Genomic DNA, 23,446 nt, shown 5'->3' on the forward strand with positions numbered 1-23,446 from the left:
TTAATTTTCTCCCTGGATGAAGGTGACTGTCACTCACCCAGCAGTCATGATGCCACGAGATCAGTGTGCAAACCTCCCTTCGGCCTCTCCTAGCTCTGCTGGGAATTGACGGGGTGAAGGCCGGAGCCCCACTCTTCTGCCCCAGCCTCGGGCCCTCAATTTAAAATGGAAGTTTGACTCTCTCCCGCCACGGTTATATGGTGACTAAGCTGAGGTGGTTTTTTTCGAAGGGCTAGTTAGCAAGCCTGGGAGATTTCACGCACCTCGGCCTGCTGCTTTCTCCCAGATGCCGGGACAGAAACTGGGCGCGGCGTCCGTGGGTTCCTCTCCACTGCAAGTGGGCGATGTGAGTGCAGAACATGTAGCTCGCTCAGGCATTAATCGCGGGGCAGCTTGCAACCTGAGCTAGCAGCCTGCGTAGAGGCCTCCCCCGGGGGCCCTGAGTCAGTGCTCAGGTAGGTAGCCAGCCTGTGGTGCGGAACGCGCGACTGCAGCTTCACGGCTATCGGTACCAGGGCTTAGCTTGGGCAAATCCAGCTCAGGTAGGGCTACACAGGCTGCGTTCAGACCTCTGCCGCGTAGACAGATCCTGCAAATAGGCAGCTTCCTTCTACTCGACACACACAGTTGTATCAAGCCTCTGGGGGAAAGGGCCTGGTTTCTTTCACTGCAATCTTATTGAAAAGTTCCATCTGTACCGCAGACATCAGTAAAGCATTAGCTCCATTTTGCAGGGCACAGAGCTCAAGCTAAAAATGTTCAAAAAGTCTCCTGGAGGCAGCCCACACAAAAGACTCCAAGCAGGGCAGAAGGAGCCAGATAGCAGCTCCGCTTCACAGCCTCGATCCCTTACAGATGGTGTTGGATGTGCTTGAAAGGAAAGCAGCTGATGGCCGGCGGGTGGGGGAAGACACAGTCCTTCAAGTTGAATTACGAATGGCCTGGTTTCTGAAAGAGCGGCTCACCCCCTAGGCTTCCATTGACCACAGAGCTTGACTTCAATGGGAGCCATGGGTGCGCAGAGCTCTGAGAATCAGGATGAAAGAGGCGCGAAAACAGAGATTAACAATGGCAATGCTGCAACATTCTTAGGAAAGATGTTGCCTAATTCACTGAAAATTAGAGGGAAAATGCCTTCCACTGCCAGAATCCCGGGGTGAAATTCTCTGCCTTGTGTTATGCAGAAGAGCAGCCTCGAGGATCAGGACAGTCCCTTCTGGCTTTAAAATCTCTGCTGTTTACCCTGTTAGTATAAAAGGTCCAGGGTATACATGCAGTCAGGTCAGGCCTTTATGGCCTGCTCCTGGCACCATGGAACCTAGTACAACATACCATGGGTCGGGTGCTCGGTACCTAAACCAGGAACCCCACCACTCGCTGAGTGATGGGGAGGAGGGGGGGCAGGAGGCCGGGATGCCAGATACCCACTTGAATGAAAACCAGTACCCATAAAGGAGCATCTCCCTCTGGCATTGCTGCCCTGCAGCGAGTTCTTGATCAAATAAAGGTGAGAGGTGTAAACCCTGAACCAAATGCAAGGTGGGGAAAAATGTTAGACACACGGCACTGCAACTCAGCTCTGCCCTCTGGCATCTTCTGCAGCCATGCTGGCTTCTGAATGTCTTGGCCTCCAAGACTTTGGGCCCAGTTGGTGCTGCCAAGGGTGGGGGCTTTGCTGCTTATTAGTGTCTGCCAAGGCAGACATGCCAAAGGTTTGGTTATGCTGGTTGCTCTTTTTGTACATGCACAGGAATGACAAACAAACAATCTAGAGGTGGTCAGTGATCCAAGAAAGGCCTCCATCATTGACGGAGAGCTGGAGATGCTTGATGTAGACATAGCCACTTCTCCGAAACCAGCCTAGCTGCCCCAGGTTCACTACATGAGCTTACATCTCGTTCGACTTTGGAAAAAGCAAACAAGATTGCTGCGAACCCGAGGTGAGTTTTGCAGTCAAAACCTTATTAGAACCTGTGGTTGAATGTCCCGTTGCAACATGAATATCCTTCACCGTTTGCTTTGTCATTTTCACCCTTCCATATGGCCCAACACTTTCCTCCACCTCTGAAAAAAAGGACTTGCTCTATCAGCAACTCCGTGGTGTCATCAGTAAGTTACCAATGGGTGAGGACCTCTATCTACCAGGAGACTTCAGTGCTAGAGTTGGGTCAGATCACAAGATGTGGTCGCTATGCATTGGTCACCATGGGATGGGAAAAATGAACGACAATGGGTAAAGAATGTTGGAGCGCTGCACCCACCGACGATTTTGCATTACCCAACACGTGCTTCCAAGGTGGTCCCCTCCAGAAGGGCTGGTGGAGACACTTCAGAGCTGGACCCTGGCACCAACTGGATTGAACTGTCACTTGTAGAAAACACCAACAGGATGTTCTCCATACTCTCTGTTTTCCCAGTGCAGACGGTGATACAGGCCAGAAGTGTGTATGTTGCCAAAAAAAGGCTTTCTCTGTGGAAATTCCATCATACCAAAACCAGCTGTTAACATCAACAACACGAAAGACCAAGGAAGGTGTTTCCAATTTACTACAAATCTCAGGGAAGCGATGTCATTGATTGCACCTCCCCTGAATGCTAATGTAGCATGAAATGCACTCAGAATAATAGCCATGTGGCTGCAATCTTAACTTCTGGTTAAAAAAAAAATCTGTATGCGATAAAGACTGGTTTGCAGCATACTCTGAAGAACTGCTTCCAGTTACTGAAGTCAGCTGTACCGCATACTTCCACCACCATATGTCCTGAGACATGTGCTGAACTCAGAGTGGCCTAGAATGCATTGCAACAAACAGCAAGGCAATGTGCCCATTCACAGCGGTTGGTATGTGCAAGAAGATGCAAACAGCCTTTGAGAATGGAGATCTAAGCAGTGTATTTGATGGAATCAAGACCACAAGAGGATCTTCACCCAAGAAGATTGCCGCACTCAAATCTCTTAATAGAGACCTCATTGACAGAAGCAAACATATGCAAGGTTGGGTGGAATTCTATCACAAACTCTATTTGATTGAAACCACTGTTTCTGAAGCAGCACTAAATGTGATGCCCAAGGCTCCAGCCTATTAAAGCATTGCTATAGAACCATTGATGAATGAGCTTAAAATGGCAACCACCTCCCTGGCCACAGGAAATCCTACAGGAAAAAAACCTGAAATTCCAGTTGAAGTACTGAAACAAGGAGGACCGATTGTACTTAAACATCTGGCCAATGTCTTGCCTGCCTGCTGGAGGGAAGAAGGGGTACCACACGATACAAAGGATGCCAACATTATAACATATAAAAAACAAAGGAGATCATAGTGTTTGTAACAACTAAAGAGGAAGCTATCATTTTAGTGTTGTAGGCAAGGCATTCGCATGGGTCATTCTCAAAAGACTAAGGTATTGATGAATGGGTATATCCCAGCAGTCAGTGCAGCTTTTGTGTGGACAGATCAACGATCGACACAGTCTTCGCACTAAGGCAATTGCAAGACAAGTATCAAGACCAAGGAAGACCTCGCTACATGGTCTTCATTGATCTTACAAAGGCTTTTGACCTGGTCAGCACAAAGGGCCTTTTCCAATTGTAAGAGAGAATTGGTTCCCTTTGCCCCCCCCCCCCCGCCTCCTCCACACCAAAAATCTCAATCTGATTTGATCCTTCCGTGGTAGCACGAAGACTATAGTCCAAGTCCAGTATAATGATGATGAAGTAGACAGCTTTGAAATCCATAGTGCTGTCAAACTAGGAGGCGCTTTGCCACCAATATTCTTCCCTCACTGCTTTGGCACGCTGTCTCATCTAGCCCCAAGGATGTACAGCTCCATGCAAGATCAGGTGGAAAATGCTTCACCAGTGCATGTCTAAGAGATAAAGGCAATGTCAAACACCTGCTGATACCAGAACTTTTCACTGATGCTGCAGTGTTCATTGTGCACAGTGAAGAGGAGCTCCAGCAACTTTGCTTATGATGGATTTGGACTAACCATCAGTCTAAAGAAGACCATGATTATGGCACAAGGTGGGTTGACTGCACCAGAAGTTAGAATAGCTATTGTGCTCTGCTGGACATTGCCAACACAGTAGCTCATAGATAGCAAAACTTGTGCACAAACTTAACTCCAGATGCATAGCTTAATTCTCACATTGGCAAGATACCACATTTGACCAACTGACCAATGCACGTGTGAAAACAGGAAACTAACACTGAACAACTAGCTACAGGTCTACCAGATGTGCGTTCTAAGCCTGCTGCTGCATGGTGGCAAGACCTGGCCCATGTACAGCAGTCATGAGAGAAGGCTAAACAACTTCCACACCCATTGTCCTCACCATATTCTAAATATCAAGTCCCTGACACTGAAGTACTTGAGAAAGCAAAATTGTCAAGTCTAATCACTAGCCTCAGCTCCATTGGGTTAGTCATTTGCACGGAATGGCCAATAGGCGCATTCCAAAGGCTCTCCTGCAGGGGACCTCATGGCTGTGCCAAGGCCACTGGGCCGATGTAGGCGCAGGTTCCAGGTTCAGAGGGCCTTGAACACTTTCAATATTGACATAACACGTGGGAAGAGGGAGTTAGGAACAGGCAACGCTGGAGGGCTGCACTACATCAGGGAGTCACAGAGGCTGAAGGGAGGTGGCTGAGAGAAAAGAAAGCACAGCAGGCCTCAAGACGAGTAGGCCACCATCCTGTGCCTTACACACGATTAGCTGGGGTAAGGACTGTCAGTTGAGAACTGGACGGTTTAACCATGCGTGGTGCTGTAGCGTGACACGCAGTAGCTGAACTATGCTTACGCAGTCATCTTTCAAGGTGGACAGTGGCTACCCTAGTATAAAGGAGAAGCAGGTCCCAAGTATCTAGACTGCCCTAAAATACACCCAAAGCAGCGTAGCCAAACAGCAAGGTCACATCTGGTCCTACACGCTGTATGTGAAATGACCTTTGCGGGAAAGCCATGTGTATGCAAAGTCTTCCCTGTAGTAGCATATCTCACAAAACTGTCAATACTCCAGGTCAGAAAGCTGTAACCCAGCCAGATGACAGACAAAAACATGATTAAAAATTGAGTTCCCCCCACCCCTGAAACCATGCTTATCATTCCTGGGGCTCAAGACAGAACACCCCTTCAGCTCCTTAAAACTCTCCTCTGCCACATGCCTAAAATAATTCAACAGTGGTCAGGCAGTGCTAAGATCACCATGTCCCTCATGCTGACCCGTACTGTCTCATCGCGGCCTTGTACTTCCCACCTAGCTACGCCGTTGTCACATGCCTGATCCTTAGACTGTAAGCTCTCTGGTGCAGGGACTCTCTGTTCCTTGTGACCAGCACCAGGCAGCACTGATTCATGGCTGGAGTTGCTAGTCATGAATAATTGATAAAAGCGTTATTGGTACTTTCTTTTTTTCCTGCTTTTCTTCGTCTGAAACACAGCTCTAATAGACATAACTCCACCGACGAAAAGGAATTATTGGTGTTATTATAGTGCTTAGGAGCCGCAGGCATGGCCCAGAACCCCACTGTACTTGGTGCTGTAAAATCAGATCACTTGCATAGGTCACTTGCCTAGCTATAATTTTAGGTGCCTACCATTAGCAGGCATGTTTGAAAATTTTGGCCTAGATTTTCTGTGCGGTGTGCAGCAATAAGTCTGCCCAAAAGGGTCTCTCTGCCCCAAAATGTTACTTGCCTAGGTTGAGTGGGACAACAGTCCTGCATGCCTTTGCTCTTGGGTTCCCCCTTCTAGTACAGCTGTATTCTTGGAGTCATAAAATTGCATTGAGAGAGGAGGTACCTTTGGGTGTGATACAGTGACCGTGGCACCTGTGTATAGCGGAGAATGCTACAGAATCAGGCCATAAATAGGAATTAGCCTAACTATCACTGAGGATCTGGAACCCGGGGTTTGGAGTTTTAGGTGGTAATCCATGCTGTCGGGTAAATATCTTATCCTCTAAACTTTCAGCGGGTCGACCACATGGCCATAGGAACCTTCTCTGTGCTGTTGCTACACCAAAGGTTGGGCTTACTTCTCCCCCAAACTGATGGGTTCTGTCACTCTTGCTCCTTTGATTGCTAACTGCTAAACTTTTATTGCTTCCTATTTCCTATGGGGGGCCTATAATCTCAAACGTATTGTGAGAACTCATAGGCACTTTAAAGAGCTGGCATCCTCCCTTCTCCTACCTTATTGTGGGCCTTCCAAATATTCCCAAGATAGTAAACCAGCTCGCTGGCTTTCAACCGTGGCAAAGCTTACACATCCCTCAGGCAGGGAGCAGGGACTATGGCAAAGGACTTCTCTCTCTCTCTCTCTCTTTGTCACAGGAGAGAAGCAGGTTTCAATTGTCTATATGATGTGACTGGCCTTCATTTAATTTCGTTGCCATGGAAAATATTGGAGAGAGGGATTTAAGCAAGGGGTAGATTGTACATGGAACTTCTGAGAGATTGCTTTTTCCAAGTAGCCCTGGATGAACACATTTGCTGTTTAATGAAGACTGGAGACATCAATATAAGGAATAGTCTGGAGCCTGGAGAGGCTCATTGCTTAGCTTCTTAGCAGAAAATGAGTATTTTGTATCCACAAGCGATGTCAACAATTTTTAAAATTTCATAAATACGGAAAACAGGGAAAAACTGACACATTTTCCCGCAAATAACTACTTGCATTATTCAGCCACTTAAGAAGGGAGGGTCCACACTTTTTTTTTTAAATTTTGAAATTTCAAAGAAGTTGTTTCAGTAACATGTCTGTGAAAATATTCCCCCATTTTTTGGCATTGGTGCCAGTGTTCATCTTGTGTGTTTTATACAATTGCAATTGGCCTTATTTGCCGACTGAACCTCAGTGTTAGGTGACAGAAAGACAGCTATAAGTGAACTTTGTCTGTTGGTAAGTAAGGAGTTTCTATGGAGAAATGACAATGTTGGGGAAACAGGAAAGAACAATGCAAGGATGATGAGAAATAAATTGACAGCGACCCACGGCATCTCTCGCTTTTCTGCATGAAACAGCAATCCACTCCTCCTCCTGCTAAAAACCCCAAGCTTTTCTCTTTGTCCTGCGAAAGGATCGAGGAGCTCCTTGACAGGAATTAGCAAAACAAATCCTAGGGCAGTGGTCCTCGAATTGCCTCTCTTCACCTATGACACTCTCATTGATAGGGCTGCTCAGATTTTAATATATTCACTTTTACTTTACTCCATCCTTGTAGTTTTTCTTTTAAGGCAAGTGTCAACTTCAGACTACGGCTAACCTTTCCCAAAGTGCATGGGTCCCAGATCCTCAAAATTATGGAGGTGCCTAACTCCCACTGAGCTGGGCCCTAGTCCTGACTGATGGCCTAGGTGGAGGTATCTCCCTCTGCTCAGGATTCTCAGCCATGAAGCTTCTCGTGGCGTTAAGTCCTATGGCAGCCCATGCTCTAGTAGCTGAAACCCAGACCTTGCTTGCAAAAAAAAGAGAGGCCTGTCCATACAGCCAATAGTCCAAGGGTTAAGGGTTAGGGGATGACCATGTTTCAAGTCCTTGCTCTACCTGATTTGGGGCAGAGACTTGAACCAATATCTCCTACACGAGTGCCTTTACACAGTGTTTCCCAAGCAGTGGCTTCCAACGCACCAGTGGGTTGTGGGAAGGATCTAGGTTGGCCACGCATGCCCTGGAGGTGCTTCTGTGCTCACTTCCCCAGGCAGCAGCACAAAGAAAGCGCCTCTGGGACATGGGAACTGGCAGGGTGGGAACTGGCTGTGGCCTGGCATGCTTGGTAGCGCTGGCTGCTTCCTCTGCAGGGCTGCTGCTGCCTGGATCCCGCTTTCACTTCCCCAGGCAGCAGGCAGCAATAGTGTGGAGGAGGAAGAGGCCAACAGCAGCCTGGTAGGGATTGTGGCCTGGCAGCAGGAAGAGAGGGGCTGGCTTGAATGAGCATGCCCAGACACAACAATCCTTTCTTTTTAGCATGGCATTGCAACGTGGGCCATATTTTCAGCACCTATGGAATGGCCCTAGTTCTTTTCTGACTTCATTCATTAAGATTCTTATCTTCTGCAAAGCCATTCCATGTCAGTGGCCCATACCTAGAACAGCCTGGGGGATTGGGGCCTTAGAGAGGGATTATATTGTAGCAATCATCTCTGATTGGTGATAAGCCTTGACCTCCTGTTTAGGTAACTGGCAAATGTAACATTATAGCCACTGATTTTATCAGAAGACTTTTCTTCCCATTTTAATGTTGGTAATGTGAAGCCATAGAGGGCAGTAACCTTGTAAATGTTGGCCAAGAAATTTATGAATTGACTATACAAGTGAGAGTTAATTCTCAGGAGGTTCAGTTATGTGAAGCACTTAGATCTGAAAGACAGTGTGCGGACCTAAGAGATTAATTGTGTTTTTTAATCAGTGACAATGAGTGAAACTGTATTTTTGAGACGCAAAATTATATAAAGTACCCTGCGATTAATGTCATATTTGTCATTGAGAGAAGTAAACTGACCCTACTTACCAGAACTCTTTTGGATACCATCTAAAAAGCTGGGATTCTTAGTAAGAAAAATGATTTATAAATTACAGGTCAGAGCCTCACCTGATGAAAACTGGTGTCACTCTAGATTCCAAGAGAGCTATGCCAATTTTCATCAGTTGAGGAAATGGCCATACATGTGTAAAATGTGAATCAGAGTCACATTAACACAGCCGATTGCCAAGGAGCTCCTATATGTGGACTATGCTGATTTCTCAATAAACCATCAAAATCAAATCATATAAGGCAGTGTTTCTCAATGACTGGTCTGTGGACCGGAGCCGGTTCCTGAGATCTCCCTGACAGAGTTTAGGAAGGCAGCAAGCAGGTCCCTGGTATCAAAAAAGTTGAGAAACACTGATCTAGGGGATTTAGTTAGTTTTTGTGCTTTAATAATAGAACAGACTGAAAATAAATGAAAACGATGACTCATAACTTCACAAGTAATAGACATTCTTTAAAAAAACCACACACACACACACATTGGTCTTTTTCCCCTTTGGATCAATATTTCCATTTATTCCAACTGGAAAAACATTTGTTGTTTTAATACTTAGTCGTGTCTCTCTTTTTTTTTTTAAAAATAATCATCATCACATTCTCCTTACAAACAACAAAAATTTCCTAGCAATAGTCTGTGGTATGGAGACCTCCATCTTCAAGATTTCCCGCATTCGCTGCTTTTGACAGGCAATAGTTTGTTCCCAGTTACAAAACACGTTACGTTTGGTCCCAATCCTGCAATGGAATCTGCCTTTGTGGCTCTAACTGCAGGAATGGGTCAGGAGCATAGAGGTCTTTCGGTGCCTAACTATGCAGACACGTGCTTTTGTAAACCCCACTAGGTGCCTAACTCCCATTGACTTTCAGTGGTGTCTGACCTGCTTAGGAGCATTTGAAAATCCCACGAGCCACTTTGCTGCATCTTTAGGCACCTAAATGCCTTTGTACCTCGGCTCCTTCTGCCACTGACATCAATGGGAATTTTACCATCAACCCCAATGGGCGACTGGTTGAGCCCCCAAACCCTCCACAGTATAGTACAAAAGCTGTCGTGACCTGGCAACACCCTGGCTGGGAACATGTGAAAGAAACTGCACCCATATCACAACCCTACAGAAAATCTGCCCTCTGCACTGTCCCATGTGGGCACAGGAGGGGACACACCTTGATGTCAGGACCCAAATGGTTTAAAGCATACAGAGAAAAACTCACATCCACCACAGCACAATACATTTGAGTCCTATTTATATAACACTCTACCATGTTGATGCTTTTGTAGATTGATTCTAGCTCCAAATAATGGGCTCAGTCCCACCCTTGGACTACGCATGCCAAACTCCTATTGACCTCCAAGGGAACTTGGCAGGGCATAGCTCCAAGATGGAATGAAGCCCAATGTGATTAGTTTGTATTCATTTTATAATGATCTATGTAGTAGGCAGTGTTGAAGATTCCTTTTGGTAATGAACAGCAGTTAACATAATCCAGGAAACTAGAGCACCATAAGACAATTCTATACTCAAAACGACGTCATGCTGACATCACACAATTGCACCATTTACACTTTTATTTACTCCAAATAATAGTTCAAAATTTAGTAACATCAGCATTCTCTACAGAGATGGAAAATTCCTTCCCCAACTTTGGTTGTTAAAACTTTGCAGACATTTGGTAGTTGGTTCTATTCTATTTGACAAAAAAGTCACTTTTGCAATTGTAAAGACTCCTGTATGTCACTGATAAGAGTAACTGAAAATCGAAGGTGTGAGCAGACTCCAAAACGCCATCTAGACCTCTTTAAGATTGAACAAAGCATAAAATGTTCTTTTGATTTCCCAGGAATGAAAAGACTTAATCCTGCCCCACCCCCAAGATTTCACTGATATACTTAATACATTTGATGGCAAAATGAGAAGGAATTCTGAAGTACCATTTGTTTAGCTCTGGCTGAAAACAATAATGAATGTGCATGCCGTTTCCCAGTGACTCCTAAGATATAGAAATTCCTCTGATATTACAAAATACAAAAATATTTTCTCCAAACTCTCATTTACATTGCATTTACAACAATCATGGAAATAACTTAGACTCCAGCACTGACTGAGAGACAAATTACTTACCAAAATGGGTAATGAAAACCAAAGCGCATTAGGAGAACACGAGCTATTGATTATAGTGAACAGGGGTAACTAAACCATACGGACAAACTGGACTTAAAGGAGTAGAAGTATTTAGGAAAAAGAGGGACAATACTAGGTAAATACTCCAGGCTAAAGTGAATTGTTTTTTTCCAAAGTAAAATGTGCAAAATATATTCACCGTGCCAATGATTTATGACTACTTATAGAAGCCAATCTACAACCTTCTTACAAATCCCCAGTCTTCAGGGCTTTTTGTTACAATAAAAAGCGCATATAAGATCTAAAACAGTGCAAGGTTATGAGTTAATTTACATTCTCAGAAAGTGCCCAGGCAGTGACACTGTTACGATATGATACAGTTTTTGCTCTTTTGTCTTTTTCGGCTGTGCAACTGTCCTCTGCCACCCAATGTGGAAGACTTGGGCATGCCATACGATCCATATTTGTGCAGGAGCTCCTCGCTGGTGACGTATCGGAGATGGGCCGGTTGCGGAATTGGCTCCCCAAGGAAATAGCCTTCATTGTCAGACTCTGAAGAGGAGGAACAGGTAGAACACCAGTCATATTCGGCAAAATAGGGGCCCCATCTCTCCCCCAGATGGTTCTGCAAAGCAAGATCCGACACAGTCCTTGGACACTGACCATACAGGTCTCTGCGGGGGCCCTGTTCCATCGTCTCTCTGCAGCTTCTCTGATGCATGAATTGGTCATAGTCCTCTCTGGCTCGCAGCGAGGGCCTCTCTTTCAATCGACAGCACTGTTCGCTGGCCAGATGGAGGGCGTTATCTGAGCGGGAGCGTCTGGACCGCCGGGGTCTGTGCGGGCGGTAACGCCGATCGTCATCCCGGAGATTAGTTCGTCTGCGGGTGCGCTCGCTCATAGGGGGAAGCCTAGCACTATCCTGTCCAGGAATTTTGTTCCCTGGAATCCCGCTGTCATACTCAAAACTCTGATGCATCCTTCCATGCGATGGCATCTCTCTGTAACTGACGGGATTGGCAAGGTCGCGCAAGTTCGGCTCCATATCTTGGTACTGTTGCACAGACAAGAGGCTACGGACTGACTCGGCACTTCTAAACTGCACAGAGGAATTCAGCGTCCCCATGTTACTCAGCTTCTCTGAGACATTCATTCCAGAATCTTTGCTCAGATCAGGCATTGAGAATCTAGAGAGATGCTCCTGGCGTTTGGCGCCACAGTCCGCAGAGAGTCCTGGTGGGGAGGAGGAGAAAAAAGGCCGTTAACATGAGAATCTTCCATTGCAACTGCACAATGCGAGGAGCTGCACTTTGCTTGGCAAAACCGAGCACTGTATGGTCTATGTGACCCAAAGAGGAGCAATTCCGTCACCCAGGAGAGGGCACTGGTGCAAACAGACATGAGCCAGTTCACTACAGTGGTGCACAGTGTCCCCCACAAATGGGATGGGAAAGAGGAAACAGTTGCTTCCATGGCACCGTATACCTGCCCACTTTGGAGGCCTGGGGCCTGGCCAGGCTGTGGTGGAGAGGTATAGGGAGCCAGGCTAATGGCAGGCCTAGGGCCTGGCCAGGCTGTGGTGGAGAGGTATAGGGAGCCAGGCTAATGGCAGGCCTAGGGCCTGGCCAGGCTGTGGTGGAGAGGTATAGGGAGCCAGGCTAATGGCAGGCCTAGGGCCTGGCCAGGCTGTGGTGGAGAGGTATAGGGAGCCAGGCTAATGGCAGACCTAGGGCCTGGCCAGGCTGTGGTGGAGAGGTATAGGGAACCAGGCAGACACGTCACCTTTCCTCTAGGGCCATGGAGCTCCCCGAGACAGTGCTGGGATTCTGCAAAGCTGCCCCAGAAGGACCACAAGGGGAGTCGGAGTGCTACACAGGAGCGGGGTTTACCAGTGCAGACTGGCCCTAGCCTCCCTGGGGAACTGCCTCATTTTGGGGGAATGATCAGGGATCCTTGTGCTGATTCTCTGTCCCAGAGCCTCCTCTTGTAGGATGGGGGAGCAAGCTAATATTAGCAGCGAGACGTACAGAATGGCAACTGGGTGGGAAGTCAGTGGCTCTTAGCAGCAGTAGAGGGCTTGTTACAAGAGCACAGGTTAGCTCAACATCCCCTTGGGAACGGGAACTAGAATACAACCCACGCCCTTCACTGTTCCTCCCAGTTCTGCTCTCCCAGCCTGAGAGGCTCAGACTATCCGCCCACTGGCCTGGCAACTGGCTGTGCCCAAGGCTCATGTTGCATTCTCTAGATGCCACGTTTCAAAAGTGATTTCAGTTGCAGTCTAGTTTAGCCCAAATCCCAGGGCGAAGGGTGACTTTGGCATTTTTTGATAACCTTTCTGCGCAAACTAATTGGTAAGATCTCTGCACCATTAGCATGATGCATGCCCCTTATGCCATCGCTGAAACATTCTGACTCTGTAAATTGGTTGAAAAAAATCACAAATAAATTGCTCTGTTTTACTTAATAAAACTTTCCATTGATTAATCCGCAGCCTGACTTCTTTGGCAGAAGCCATTTTCTGGCAAACTTCATTTTATTAAGGCCAAATTCTGCTCTCAGTAACCATGGTTTAAATCTAGAGCACTTTGGTCAAAATCAGGATGTTACTCTGGACTTTCTGCATAATTTGGTCCCTGAAAAGCAGCTGTTACTTGACAGAAAACTTCAAAGATTGACCAGGATTATCAAATGCGCTCAGTTTTGGCTTATCCTATCCCACTGAAGCCAATGGGAGTGTTACCATTGCAACGTTGCCAACTCTTATCATGAGTCTGACGATCTCTCGTGTTTTTCTTCCAGCCCCAACTCCTGGAGTCATGTTATTATGTGAGAATCTCAGCTTTCATTTTAAACAAAGTATATTTCTAGACCTAATGGTTATAGAGAAAAGCTAAAAAATGTGACTCCTAAAGACTCAAACCCCAGAAGTCAAATAAACCAATGGTGCATTTTTATTTTTTAAGCCAATCTCATGATTGGGGGGTATGAGACTCATGATTTTGGAACATTTGGGGTTGGCCACACTGACTTTAATGGGGGCAGATTGAGGGCAACCCTGCACACTTTTGAAAATCCCGCCCATAATGTCTGTTTAGAAACAGTCCTGCCTTATGCTCGATGCCACTTTCATTTTTCCTTTCCTCATCTCCCCCGCCTCTGTCATCACTATTGATATTTTCCTGGCAAATGGATCTTTGCTGCTTGAGCAGTTATCTTCCCCTCCTCCTTGTTCCCCACTCTGTCACACCAGTCCCTTCTCAAGCAATCAGTTTGGGGATGTCACAGACGTGAAGCTTCAAATGAGGAATAACTGGCTTTTACTAATAAGGAACAGCAGCACCACTTTGCATTTACAGTTTCAAATACCTCTGTGTATTTCCACAGCAGCAATGGATTGAGCCTCAATATCCTGTGAACCAGACACAGGGAAAGAGAGCAAATAATTTTCCTTACATACACAGCAAGCCTTCCCAGATCAGATATTAGAACCCACATCTCTTGCCTTGCAGTCCCATGCTCCAACCATGAGGTTCTGTTAAAAACACTCCGCTTCCTTTAATTCATCATCAGTAATAATAAAAATTACTGTCCAGGGAGAGTTACATACAATATGGAAGTAGATCTACAGCTGAACAATGGTTTTAAATTATCCAGGAGATAACTTAGGATCCTTAATCCCACCAATCAAGACATGTGCAAAGGAAATGCATGTCACACTGGGCTCTTCTCATGTTCGAGATACGAAATTCTAAAGAGATGATCATTTATTTCAGGTAGTGCCCATGATGCGCTAGGCCAGGGGTTCTCACAAGAAATTTTTTGGTGGCCTCAGAGTGCGGCCACCAACTCTTGCTGGTGGCCGCTCTGATAATTTTTCCTAAAATACTTAACCTTAAAAACAAATATGCACATATCCACGTTCAAATCACTGTCATTTATTTAAGTAGGGGTTTGTGCTGACTCAATAAAAAAAAATAATGTACAATTGTCCCTTTTCTTTACTGGACCTAAACAGAATGGAAACAAAATAAGGTGCTTTGCAAGGTCATGTCTTTTTTGTTATTTCCTTTGCTTTTTAGATTCCTTTTTTAAAGAGTTGCTAGCTAGTAAGTCTGCTGCTGTGAAAACTGATATTTGTATGTTTGTTAATCTTCACTTTTCACAGCAGATTTACTAGCTAGCTGGGAGGCAGTGAAAAGTGATATTAACAAACACAGAAATATCGCTTTTCTACGGCAGACTTACGCAGCCCCAGCACAAACTGGGTGACAAATTAAGCCCTGGATAGAGTGGGTGGGAAGGCACCGGAGGCCGGGGCGATGTAGGGCCGAGGGAATTGGCGGGGTCCGGAGGCAATGGGGGATTGGTGAGCCCGTAGCTGGAGCTTGAAGCCCTGCAGCTGGGGGATGGAGTCCCACAGCCAGAGCCTGCCGCCCGCCACCCTAGGGAGGAAGCTGGAAGCCCAAGCCCCATGGCCACCCCTGGGAAGGTGGGGAACTCACATCGGCTGCCTGCTCCTCTGGCATTTGTGGCTCCAGACAAGGGTGGTGAGTTGTATGGGCCCATGTTTCAGCAAATTTAGGGCCCCGGGCACCTAGCTCCACTAATGTTCCCCACCTGCTGCCCCCGCACGCCTCCCCCATACCCTGGGGACCAGGCGTCTGCTCCCTGAGAAGGGAACAGTGCTGGAGGCAGGGAGGAGGTGCAGTGGCATGTCAGCCTCCCCCGCCCTGGCAGGCAACTCCTAGGGGGCTTATCCTGTCTGGACCTCCTGAGGGGTAGCCTGTGGCGTGGGTGAGTGTCGTGCCGGTGGGGAGGGGGAGGAGACGAGCTCCCGCAGATCTCGCTCCTGCTGGAAGTGAGAGGGCTGTGGGGAGTCCTCTCTGGCCCCAGCCCTGGGGAGCCAGCCTTCTGCACCCAAAAGTTTGAACTCCTCATCCCCGGCCCAGCCCCACCCCAGAGTCCGCACCCCCAGCCATTGTCCTCACCACCACCACCACCCCCGACCCCAACTCTCTGCTCCAGCCCTGAGCCCCCTCCTGCACTGTGAACTCCTCATCTCCAGCCTCAGTCTTTGCTTAGGAGTTGGCATTTCTTTCCTTTGTCCTTTATAAATGGTTCTTAGGGGTGCATTGCTGTGGGTACTAGACTGTCTGGTTTGCAGGCCTTGTCTGCACTGGGTGATTTTACACCAACGTAGCTGCAATTGTGCAAGCCCCTAGTGTAGACAATCCATGCCCAGTTAACCATGACTTGTGCAGGTACAGTTTATCTCAGTGTGAATCCCCAGTGTGGACAAGCCCTTAGTAAGGGGACAGCTCCACTTTATCTAAAAAAAGAGCTTTATAAAAACAAACCCTTAAGACCCACAGAAAAACGTTCCCCCTGTTATGCTTTTAAATTCCATTGAAAACACTGGTTTTACAGCAAGGACAAATTTCCATCACGTGTTCGCAACCCGAGTGTTACAGCACTGAGAACTTGGAAGCACCTTGATTGATTTTCATTGTCCAAGATAAGAGATGCGCAGACCGTGAAGAGTCATAAATAGGTAGAGAAATACCTGTTTACAATATCTGGCTTTCCGGGTGGCCGTGTCCCCAATAATAGAGTTCCGTCTTTACCTCCCTATGCACATTAATGAAGATTTACCCTTTTAGATTCCTTTCATCTTGGTTACTAGGCTGAAATATTTGTATAAGAGTTAAAACAACAAATCCAGTTAAATCAGTGTACATCCCCAGTCGTAATGCTCTGCACAGCCATGCCAGTAATCCAGTTCTGCCTGCTCTCCAGCCTGGGAGAGGAAAGGAATCTTACCCCTCATCCCCACCCCCACCCTAGAGCCCACACCCCCAGCCAGAGCCCTCACCCCAACCCTCTGCCGCAGCCCTGAGCCCCCTCCTGCACCGTGAACCTCTCATCCCCAGCCCCAACCCACAGCCCTCACCCCCAACCCTCTGCCCGAGCCCCTCCCACACCCCAAACTCCATATCCCTGGCCCCACCCCGCAGCCCTCACCCCTGCCCCCCAACCCTCTGCCCTACCCTGCGCCTCCTCCCACACTCCAAACCCCTCATCCCCAGCCCCACGCCAGAGCCCTCACGCCCAGCCAGAGCCCTCATCCCCCCCGCACTCCAACCCTCTGCCCAACCCCCTCATCCCCAGCCTCACCCAGAGCCCGCACCCCCCAGCAAGAGCCTCCCCCCCCCGCACCCCAACTGGCTGCCCCAGCCCTGAGCCCCCTCCTGCACTGTGAATGCCTCATTCCCAGCCCCACCCCACAGCCCTGACCCCTGCACCCCAACCCTCTGCCCTACCCTGAGCCTCCTCCCACACTTCAAACCCCTTGGTCCCACCCCATTGATTTTGTGTAATATCATCAACAATGGATAAATTCTTAATAAAGTTACCCAGAGGAAAAAGAACAAAAGGATAATTCATCAAGTGACGGCCTGAGTCCGACACCCAGCCTGTAACCTTAGACAGAAGAAAGATGTGGGAAATCTAAAAGATCAGAAAAGGAGCTTTCACCAGTCCTGGCTGTCAAGATTTACGTGCTTGGAGTCCAATAGCGAATTACACAGAGCTTTTTGCTTTTGGGGGTGATTGATCCAAGAGTGCTTGGTTGTTTCCATATTCAAAAGAGTATTAATAAAGTTGATATGCTTAGTTAAATATATTTTTCTTACAACAGTGATATTGTGCAATATAGGGAAACTGTTAAATGCTTACTCTTTCCAGTCCATTTTTACATTATTTTAAAAAACATATATCAGTTTACAAGGCAGGTATGGGGGAGAGGTGGGGGGGACTTGGACCCCTTCTGGGCACCACCAAAAATTATGCAAACCTGCCCCCACTGGCTCCAGACAGGGACAGGGCCCAATCCCTGCTGGCAGCCCCAGGAGAGGGGGCCACTGCTTTGGCCCCCAGTCACTGCCCAGGAGGCTGTGACGGCAAGAAGAGCCCCTGGAGGCCACATGCGGCCATGGTGGCCACATTTGAGAAACATTGTGCTAGGCACTTTCCAAACAGAAGAGGCACAATCCCATCCCCAGGGCGTTCACAACCTGAAGACAGTCAGACAGACAGGTTTGTGGAAGGGAGTACAACATATAGACAGTTACGTTATGCTATGTGCCCTTAGCGCTGTTACCCTTTTCAAAGATGTCCAAAGGAGGAGAGGGCGGGTCATTAGGGCATTGATGATTAGGTTGAAATTTGTGTTTGATGATCACGGAGTCGCCACAAGCATCAGAGGTGTGATAAGATTGCCAGTGACTGACATAAATTGAATGTCCACACAGACCTCCTTTAAAAACTTGGCTAGAGATTGAGCTGGGTGGGGCTACATCTTCAAGGAGGCCATGTCTTGAGGATGGCAACATGTTTCCACATTGTACAATTGGGTCAGAAGGAAAATAAATGGCATGCGGCTTTCTGGTTGGCTGCCACGCGGTCCTACTCTTGTATACTGGCAACCCATCAATCCATGGAACTTCAAGCCAAGAATGTCACTGCAGGTAACAACAGCTGTAAGAGTGAAAACAAACAGAACTGCAGAGGGTAAACATGGCCAAAGGTTACCTGACAACAGAACACGCGATGGCCACGCAATGCTTGCCTGTTGATGGAAAGAGGCACGTCGCCATAGGAACTGCAGAAAGGGGCAGACGGAGCACCAGGAGGAGGAAGAAAAGTTCTCAAGCAAAAGTTAAACGTCTGCCAAAGAGAAAGGCCCTCTCCTCTCTGATGGACTCACCAATACACTGGGCCTATATAAGACTTTCTATATAAATTACACAGTTAAAAATAGGACCAATTTTCAAAAGCTAAAGACCCCCAGAACTCCTGCAACTAAATTTCTCCCATGCTTTCTCCCTCCCATCTCCTCACAGGAAAAGTTTGGGACAAGTGACATGTCTTGTACACACTGTGCATCTGCTTCATGATCTTTGCTCCCGAACAGCACTGCTACCGTAGGAACCTCTATGACCGAGGAAGGCGGGGGGCGCGGAAGGGGCAGGTTGGAGTTGGCCTTTAAGGTGCTTTGAGGTTCTCCAATAAAGGCTCTAGAGAAATGCGAAAGGAAACTCAATGGGACGTTAAGCAGATAAGCTATTTAGGCATCTAATGATGCAGAAAAGTGCCTACATCTACATCTTTAGGTGCCTAATCCCTATGGAAATCTGGCCCTGAGACAATGTGTGTGTGTGTATATGTGTGTGTGTGTGTGAGACACAGTCACAAATGGTTAACCACAGCTACAGTAGTAGTTAACAGCAGATCCCCTGGCTCAACCCATTGTGCAACAGAACTACTGCGTGATTTGAAGCCTTTTGACATTACCGTTGGTCATTTGTATTGCAGTCAACTCATGGTTAACAAGGTGGCTGTGGAAGCTTTTGGTTTATACGTGACGTTTATCCACATTGCCTCAACGTACCTTTGAGCTCAGTTTGAAAGTGGCAGGTTCTAACAGGGCCCAGTACTGGGATAGTTATATGCCTAGTAACCGCTACAGGCCCCAGAGGTGCAAGGTGCCACTTTAACCAGTTCCTCAGCATATAGGGAACCCTCAGCTACTGTTGAGCTGATGTAGTTCTAAGCCGTGCCCCATCGCAGCAGATGGGCACTGGGGAGATGGCTGGGAAAAGAGGGTGTGTCAGGAGTGCCTCTGCAGTCTGGCTAATTCCAGCTGCCAGAGCAATGCCTTGGGGCCATGGGCAGCCAGGTGTAAATTAGAGCAGCCTTTGGGTTGCTCTGATTTGTACCAGGGGCCATGTTTATACCAGGGGCTCCTGCTCGCTCCAGAATTGTCTCTCTCCCAATTGGATTCCTAGTACATTTTAATATAAATTGCGTTCACTGAATAAGGTGCAGTTGAGGAAACAGGAGCCTGAGTGTCCACTCCATTACACGGGGTGTGTAACCATTATGTGAGTGTGTCCTCACTGACATCAATGGAGATATACTAACGTAAAACGGTGTGACAGAGTTGAGATCTAGGCTGTACTGCTCAGATCCACAAAGGTATTTAGGCTCCCAACTTCCAGTAATTTCAGTGGATCTGGGCCTAGATCTTTAATTGTGCTCAGTGCCTTCCAGACTCTTCGCCGCTCACAACACACACACACAGAGCTATTTTTCTTGAGAACTGGAAGTCACACAGGAAAACGATTCCGGAATACAGGGCAAGTGATGCAGCGTTATCCAAGAGTGGGGTTTAAGCAGCACTTCTTAGGCCCATGGGATTTTGGGGCTCTTCACCCATGGAGCCTCATTATTAAACATACATCAAGATTTAGAAGAGTGGGGGAATTGTTGGTTACAGCCTGAACCTAGTTCTGAGAACATCTACTGTAATCACTGCTGAACAACTGCAGGATACGCTACTGCACACACTCTGAGAAGCCCCCAGCGCTGTTCCCGGAGGGAAGACACTCCAAAGCAAACAGGAAGTAAGTCAGCTGTCCAGCAGCTGCATATCATCATAAAGCTACTCTGACCATACCCGTGGAGTGAGGTTCGGCCCGCCATAGCTAAGGGGGAAGCCAGCTTTTCATTATCTGGCTTAACTTGACTCGAAATAACTTTGCAAAAACTAAACCAAATCCACTTGAAACTTCACAAAGACGATCTCATGCCAGCATAATTTTTTTCCTACCAAGCTTGAAGCAAACTGGAGAAGGGTGTCCGTGGAATATGAGGGGGTCCAAAAAAAAAAAAGAGGTGGGCTTCACTTTAGAAGATTTCCCCTAACTTTTGCCTCCTAATCTGTCAAAAAATAACTTGGCCTAGAGACTCCAAATTTGTTTTAATCTTGTTGACCTTGGCAACGAGGAGCACGTTTCACTGGTCTGAAATTGCTGGAGGAGAAAATTAGCTCATTAATCAATGGCACTGACGCAGATATCAGGAACGCTGTGGACTCTGAAAGTGAGCAAAGCAAGGACGTGTGTTCTAGGCTATTCACAACCACAGGCTGTGGAATGTCTAAAGCACCTAAAATGCAAGTGGAACTTTGAGGGTGAGCTACAGGAGATGACTTAGTGATCCAAACACCAGGGCTGTCCCCACTGACGTCAGTTTGCCATTGATTTCAATAGGGCTACGATTTCTAAAAGTCTCCAAGAAGCTAGGTTTATATTGGCTCAAATGTCCTGATTGCTCTGGCCAAACATTAGAAAATCCATCATGCATTCAGGAAGACGACGGATTTGCCCTGGTGTCCTGTACCATCCTTCTCTTGCACCCAGTCTCACGCCGCACGCTGGCTGAAGGTACCCACCTCACCAGGCGCAGCTGCAGTGAAGGGCATCATATGTATATCATTTGTAAAGTGCTTTGGGCCAAAAGGTACTTTATTGGGATATCTCCTAAGATATTAGTCACAGTGCATGGAGTTGGGCCCATGCAAAAGGCTTTTTTGCAGGATAACGGCTTTACTTTAACAATAATGAATGGTAATAACGGCTCTGCTTAAGTGTCGTATCTCCTGCTTGATCGAGCAAGTGCCAGTAAGTGGGTTCTAACCAGGTGTCACCCATTTTAACTCATTACTGTGCACAAGGACTGGGCTCCCTGTTGCCTTGGAGCTTTTACAACTAATGTGACTTTGCAGCTAGGCTGTCTATGCTTTGCCTTATAAACCACAATGGCCTCGGTTCAAGGTGTCAGCAGCAACAAATGTAATACACATGTCTGCAGGGTTTGAGACGTTCTCAGTTGCCGAGGTATCCAGCGGTAGTGGGGTTTCATATTAGTTGTGATTATGGTCTCAGATGTGTATTGACCCTCCATGTAGGAATGAGGAGACATGAGGGTAATATTTAAGTAGTGCTGTGTTTCCATAATATAGATGAATGTACCATTAACTTTCCATTTTCTCTTTTTTCAGGCATTTGTTTTTTAATTACGACTACAAAATCCGGGGTGATGCCCTTAAATTACTGATATTTATTTACAGCCCCCTTCGCTCCAGCTTAATGATGTGTTTTGTCTGGGAACACAGTTCATAATTTGATCAAGTGAAATGTTACCCTGGAAGAAAGAGAGAGGGACCCTGCCATGCAAAGGATATTTTTCTATTAAAGAAATTTGAGAATCTGTTTCACCAGACTATCCAGGCGAGCAGAAAACTTACGCTAGCCCATGGCTTGAGGACGTTTTTATTGTACAAATATAGTTTCCCATTTCCCCTCACATCTGCAGGACCTTCTGAAATGTCCGTTTTGATTGGGATTAAATCACCAGCTCCTGATGACGCTTCAAAGCCTCAATGTGAGGAACTGGAACAACTGTATAGCCTTGCCAAGCCTACTGCCGTGTGGCTTGGCTGAAGGTAGATGGCTCCCTGGTGCTACCAGAGTGTGGCACAGTGCAAAAGGCCAAGCATCTTGTTTTGCTGATTCATGTCAAATTGTTGAATGAAAGCACCTGCCTCATCAAGACACCATGACATTAAAGGCTAGAATTATGGGGGACTGCAAATATCTCAGCACACCCTCTGAGTTTCCAATTCCAAACAAACACGAAAGCCTCAAAGCACGACTGACTGACCCCATCTACATTTGAGAAATCTACCTACCCTCCTGCTGTCTCATTGACAGCAATTGATCTTAAGCAACACTATTTCCAGTCAACAACTATACGGTTACAGGAGTACACTCCCCCTAATGTAGTTACACTGCACAAACATCAAATGAGGCTCACGCCTTGTAACAGCATCCTTGTGTAACATCAGATTAAGCTGCTTTTGTACAAACCCCGTTTGATGTCAGTGCAGTGAATCTACATTAAGGGTTTGCAGTGATGTGACTGCACTGACATAGTTACACTTGAAAGCGCAGAAAGGGCGGGCAACGTAAATGCTTCAAGGAGAATCTCAGCTCATGCTGCATATTGGTAACTTCGAAGGCCCAGCCAAGGACAGACCTGAATGGAGAGCAACTAGCGATAAAAGCTGTAAACACTTGGAGAAAGACAGATGCACAAAACAATTTAAAAAGAGCCAAGTGTCATGTCAAGTCTTCAAGGAGAGGCTTTAACTTCCGATGTCACATCTGTTCGTGACCTTGCTCCTCACAGATTGGCTGTACAGCCACAAGAAAACACATGAGCTGCCGCGACACCATTATCGGGTACGATGGACAGCCATGCACAGTTACACGGGTTCAAATGTCTCGGACGTAGGCAGGGCTTCAGTCAAAACCAATAACAATGACCAGTGTCCATGCTGGGCCATGGAAAACCAGACTTTAGATGAATGCACACATCATCTGGAGGTCACTCTAGACCAAGCTCAAGTTCCCCTAAAAGACTTGTGAACCTTGTGATGACGCACAAGACACGAGGTAGGTTTTGCAATGGTTTTTGGGTTTCTCTGTGAACATTTTTGCCCAACTGCAACTTAAATCTCACCCTCATGCTGTCTCATTGACAGCAACTGGTCTTAAGCGCATGCTTGATGCTTTGCTGAACTGGGCAGAAAGGAGGTTTCAATAATGCTTGATTAGTTTATTATACCACTTGTGAATACAGCAATTCACTGCCACTCCATTTCCTTACACTCACCACAGGGAATGGAAAGCAAGTCCTCTGTGTAGCATAATAACTGAGGTCTGAAGCGTATTAAATGTGTAAAGCTGAGTGTACGTTTCCAAAATCAGCGTCTCCTGAATTGGCTTTGTTTAACTGCAGCGTACACAGGCAGAACAGAACCGAACACTTTCACTTCTAACCTTCCCTCCCCCAAGTGCCCCCAAAGCTGTTGGATTCTGGC

General features: G+C 46.9%; 1 protein-coding gene across 3 annotated transcripts in view; it reads right to left on the minus strand.

The window, feature by feature from the left end:
- Nucleotides 1–9,020: 9,020 nt before the first annotated feature.
- PRICKLE2 (prickle planar cell polarity protein 2) overlaps nt 9,021–23,446 on the minus strand; it is a 184,245-nt gene continuing 169,819 nt past the window's right edge. For all 3 annotated transcript variants that reach the window (XM_048857849.2, XM_048857851.2, XM_048857850.1), the window contains one exon: nt 9,021–11,889. In XM_048857849.2, the coding sequence (XP_048713806.2) occupies nt 11,021–11,889 (869 nt within the window). In that variant the 3' untranslated portion in view covers nt 9,021–11,020. The remainder of the gene's footprint in view (nt 11,890–23,446) is intronic.

Source organism: Caretta caretta, chromosome 7, assembly GCF_965140235.1.
Source record: "Caretta caretta isolate rCarCar2 chromosome 7, rCarCar1.hap1, whole genome shotgun sequence".
NCBI lineage: Eukaryota > Metazoa > Chordata > Testudines > Cheloniidae > Caretta > Caretta caretta.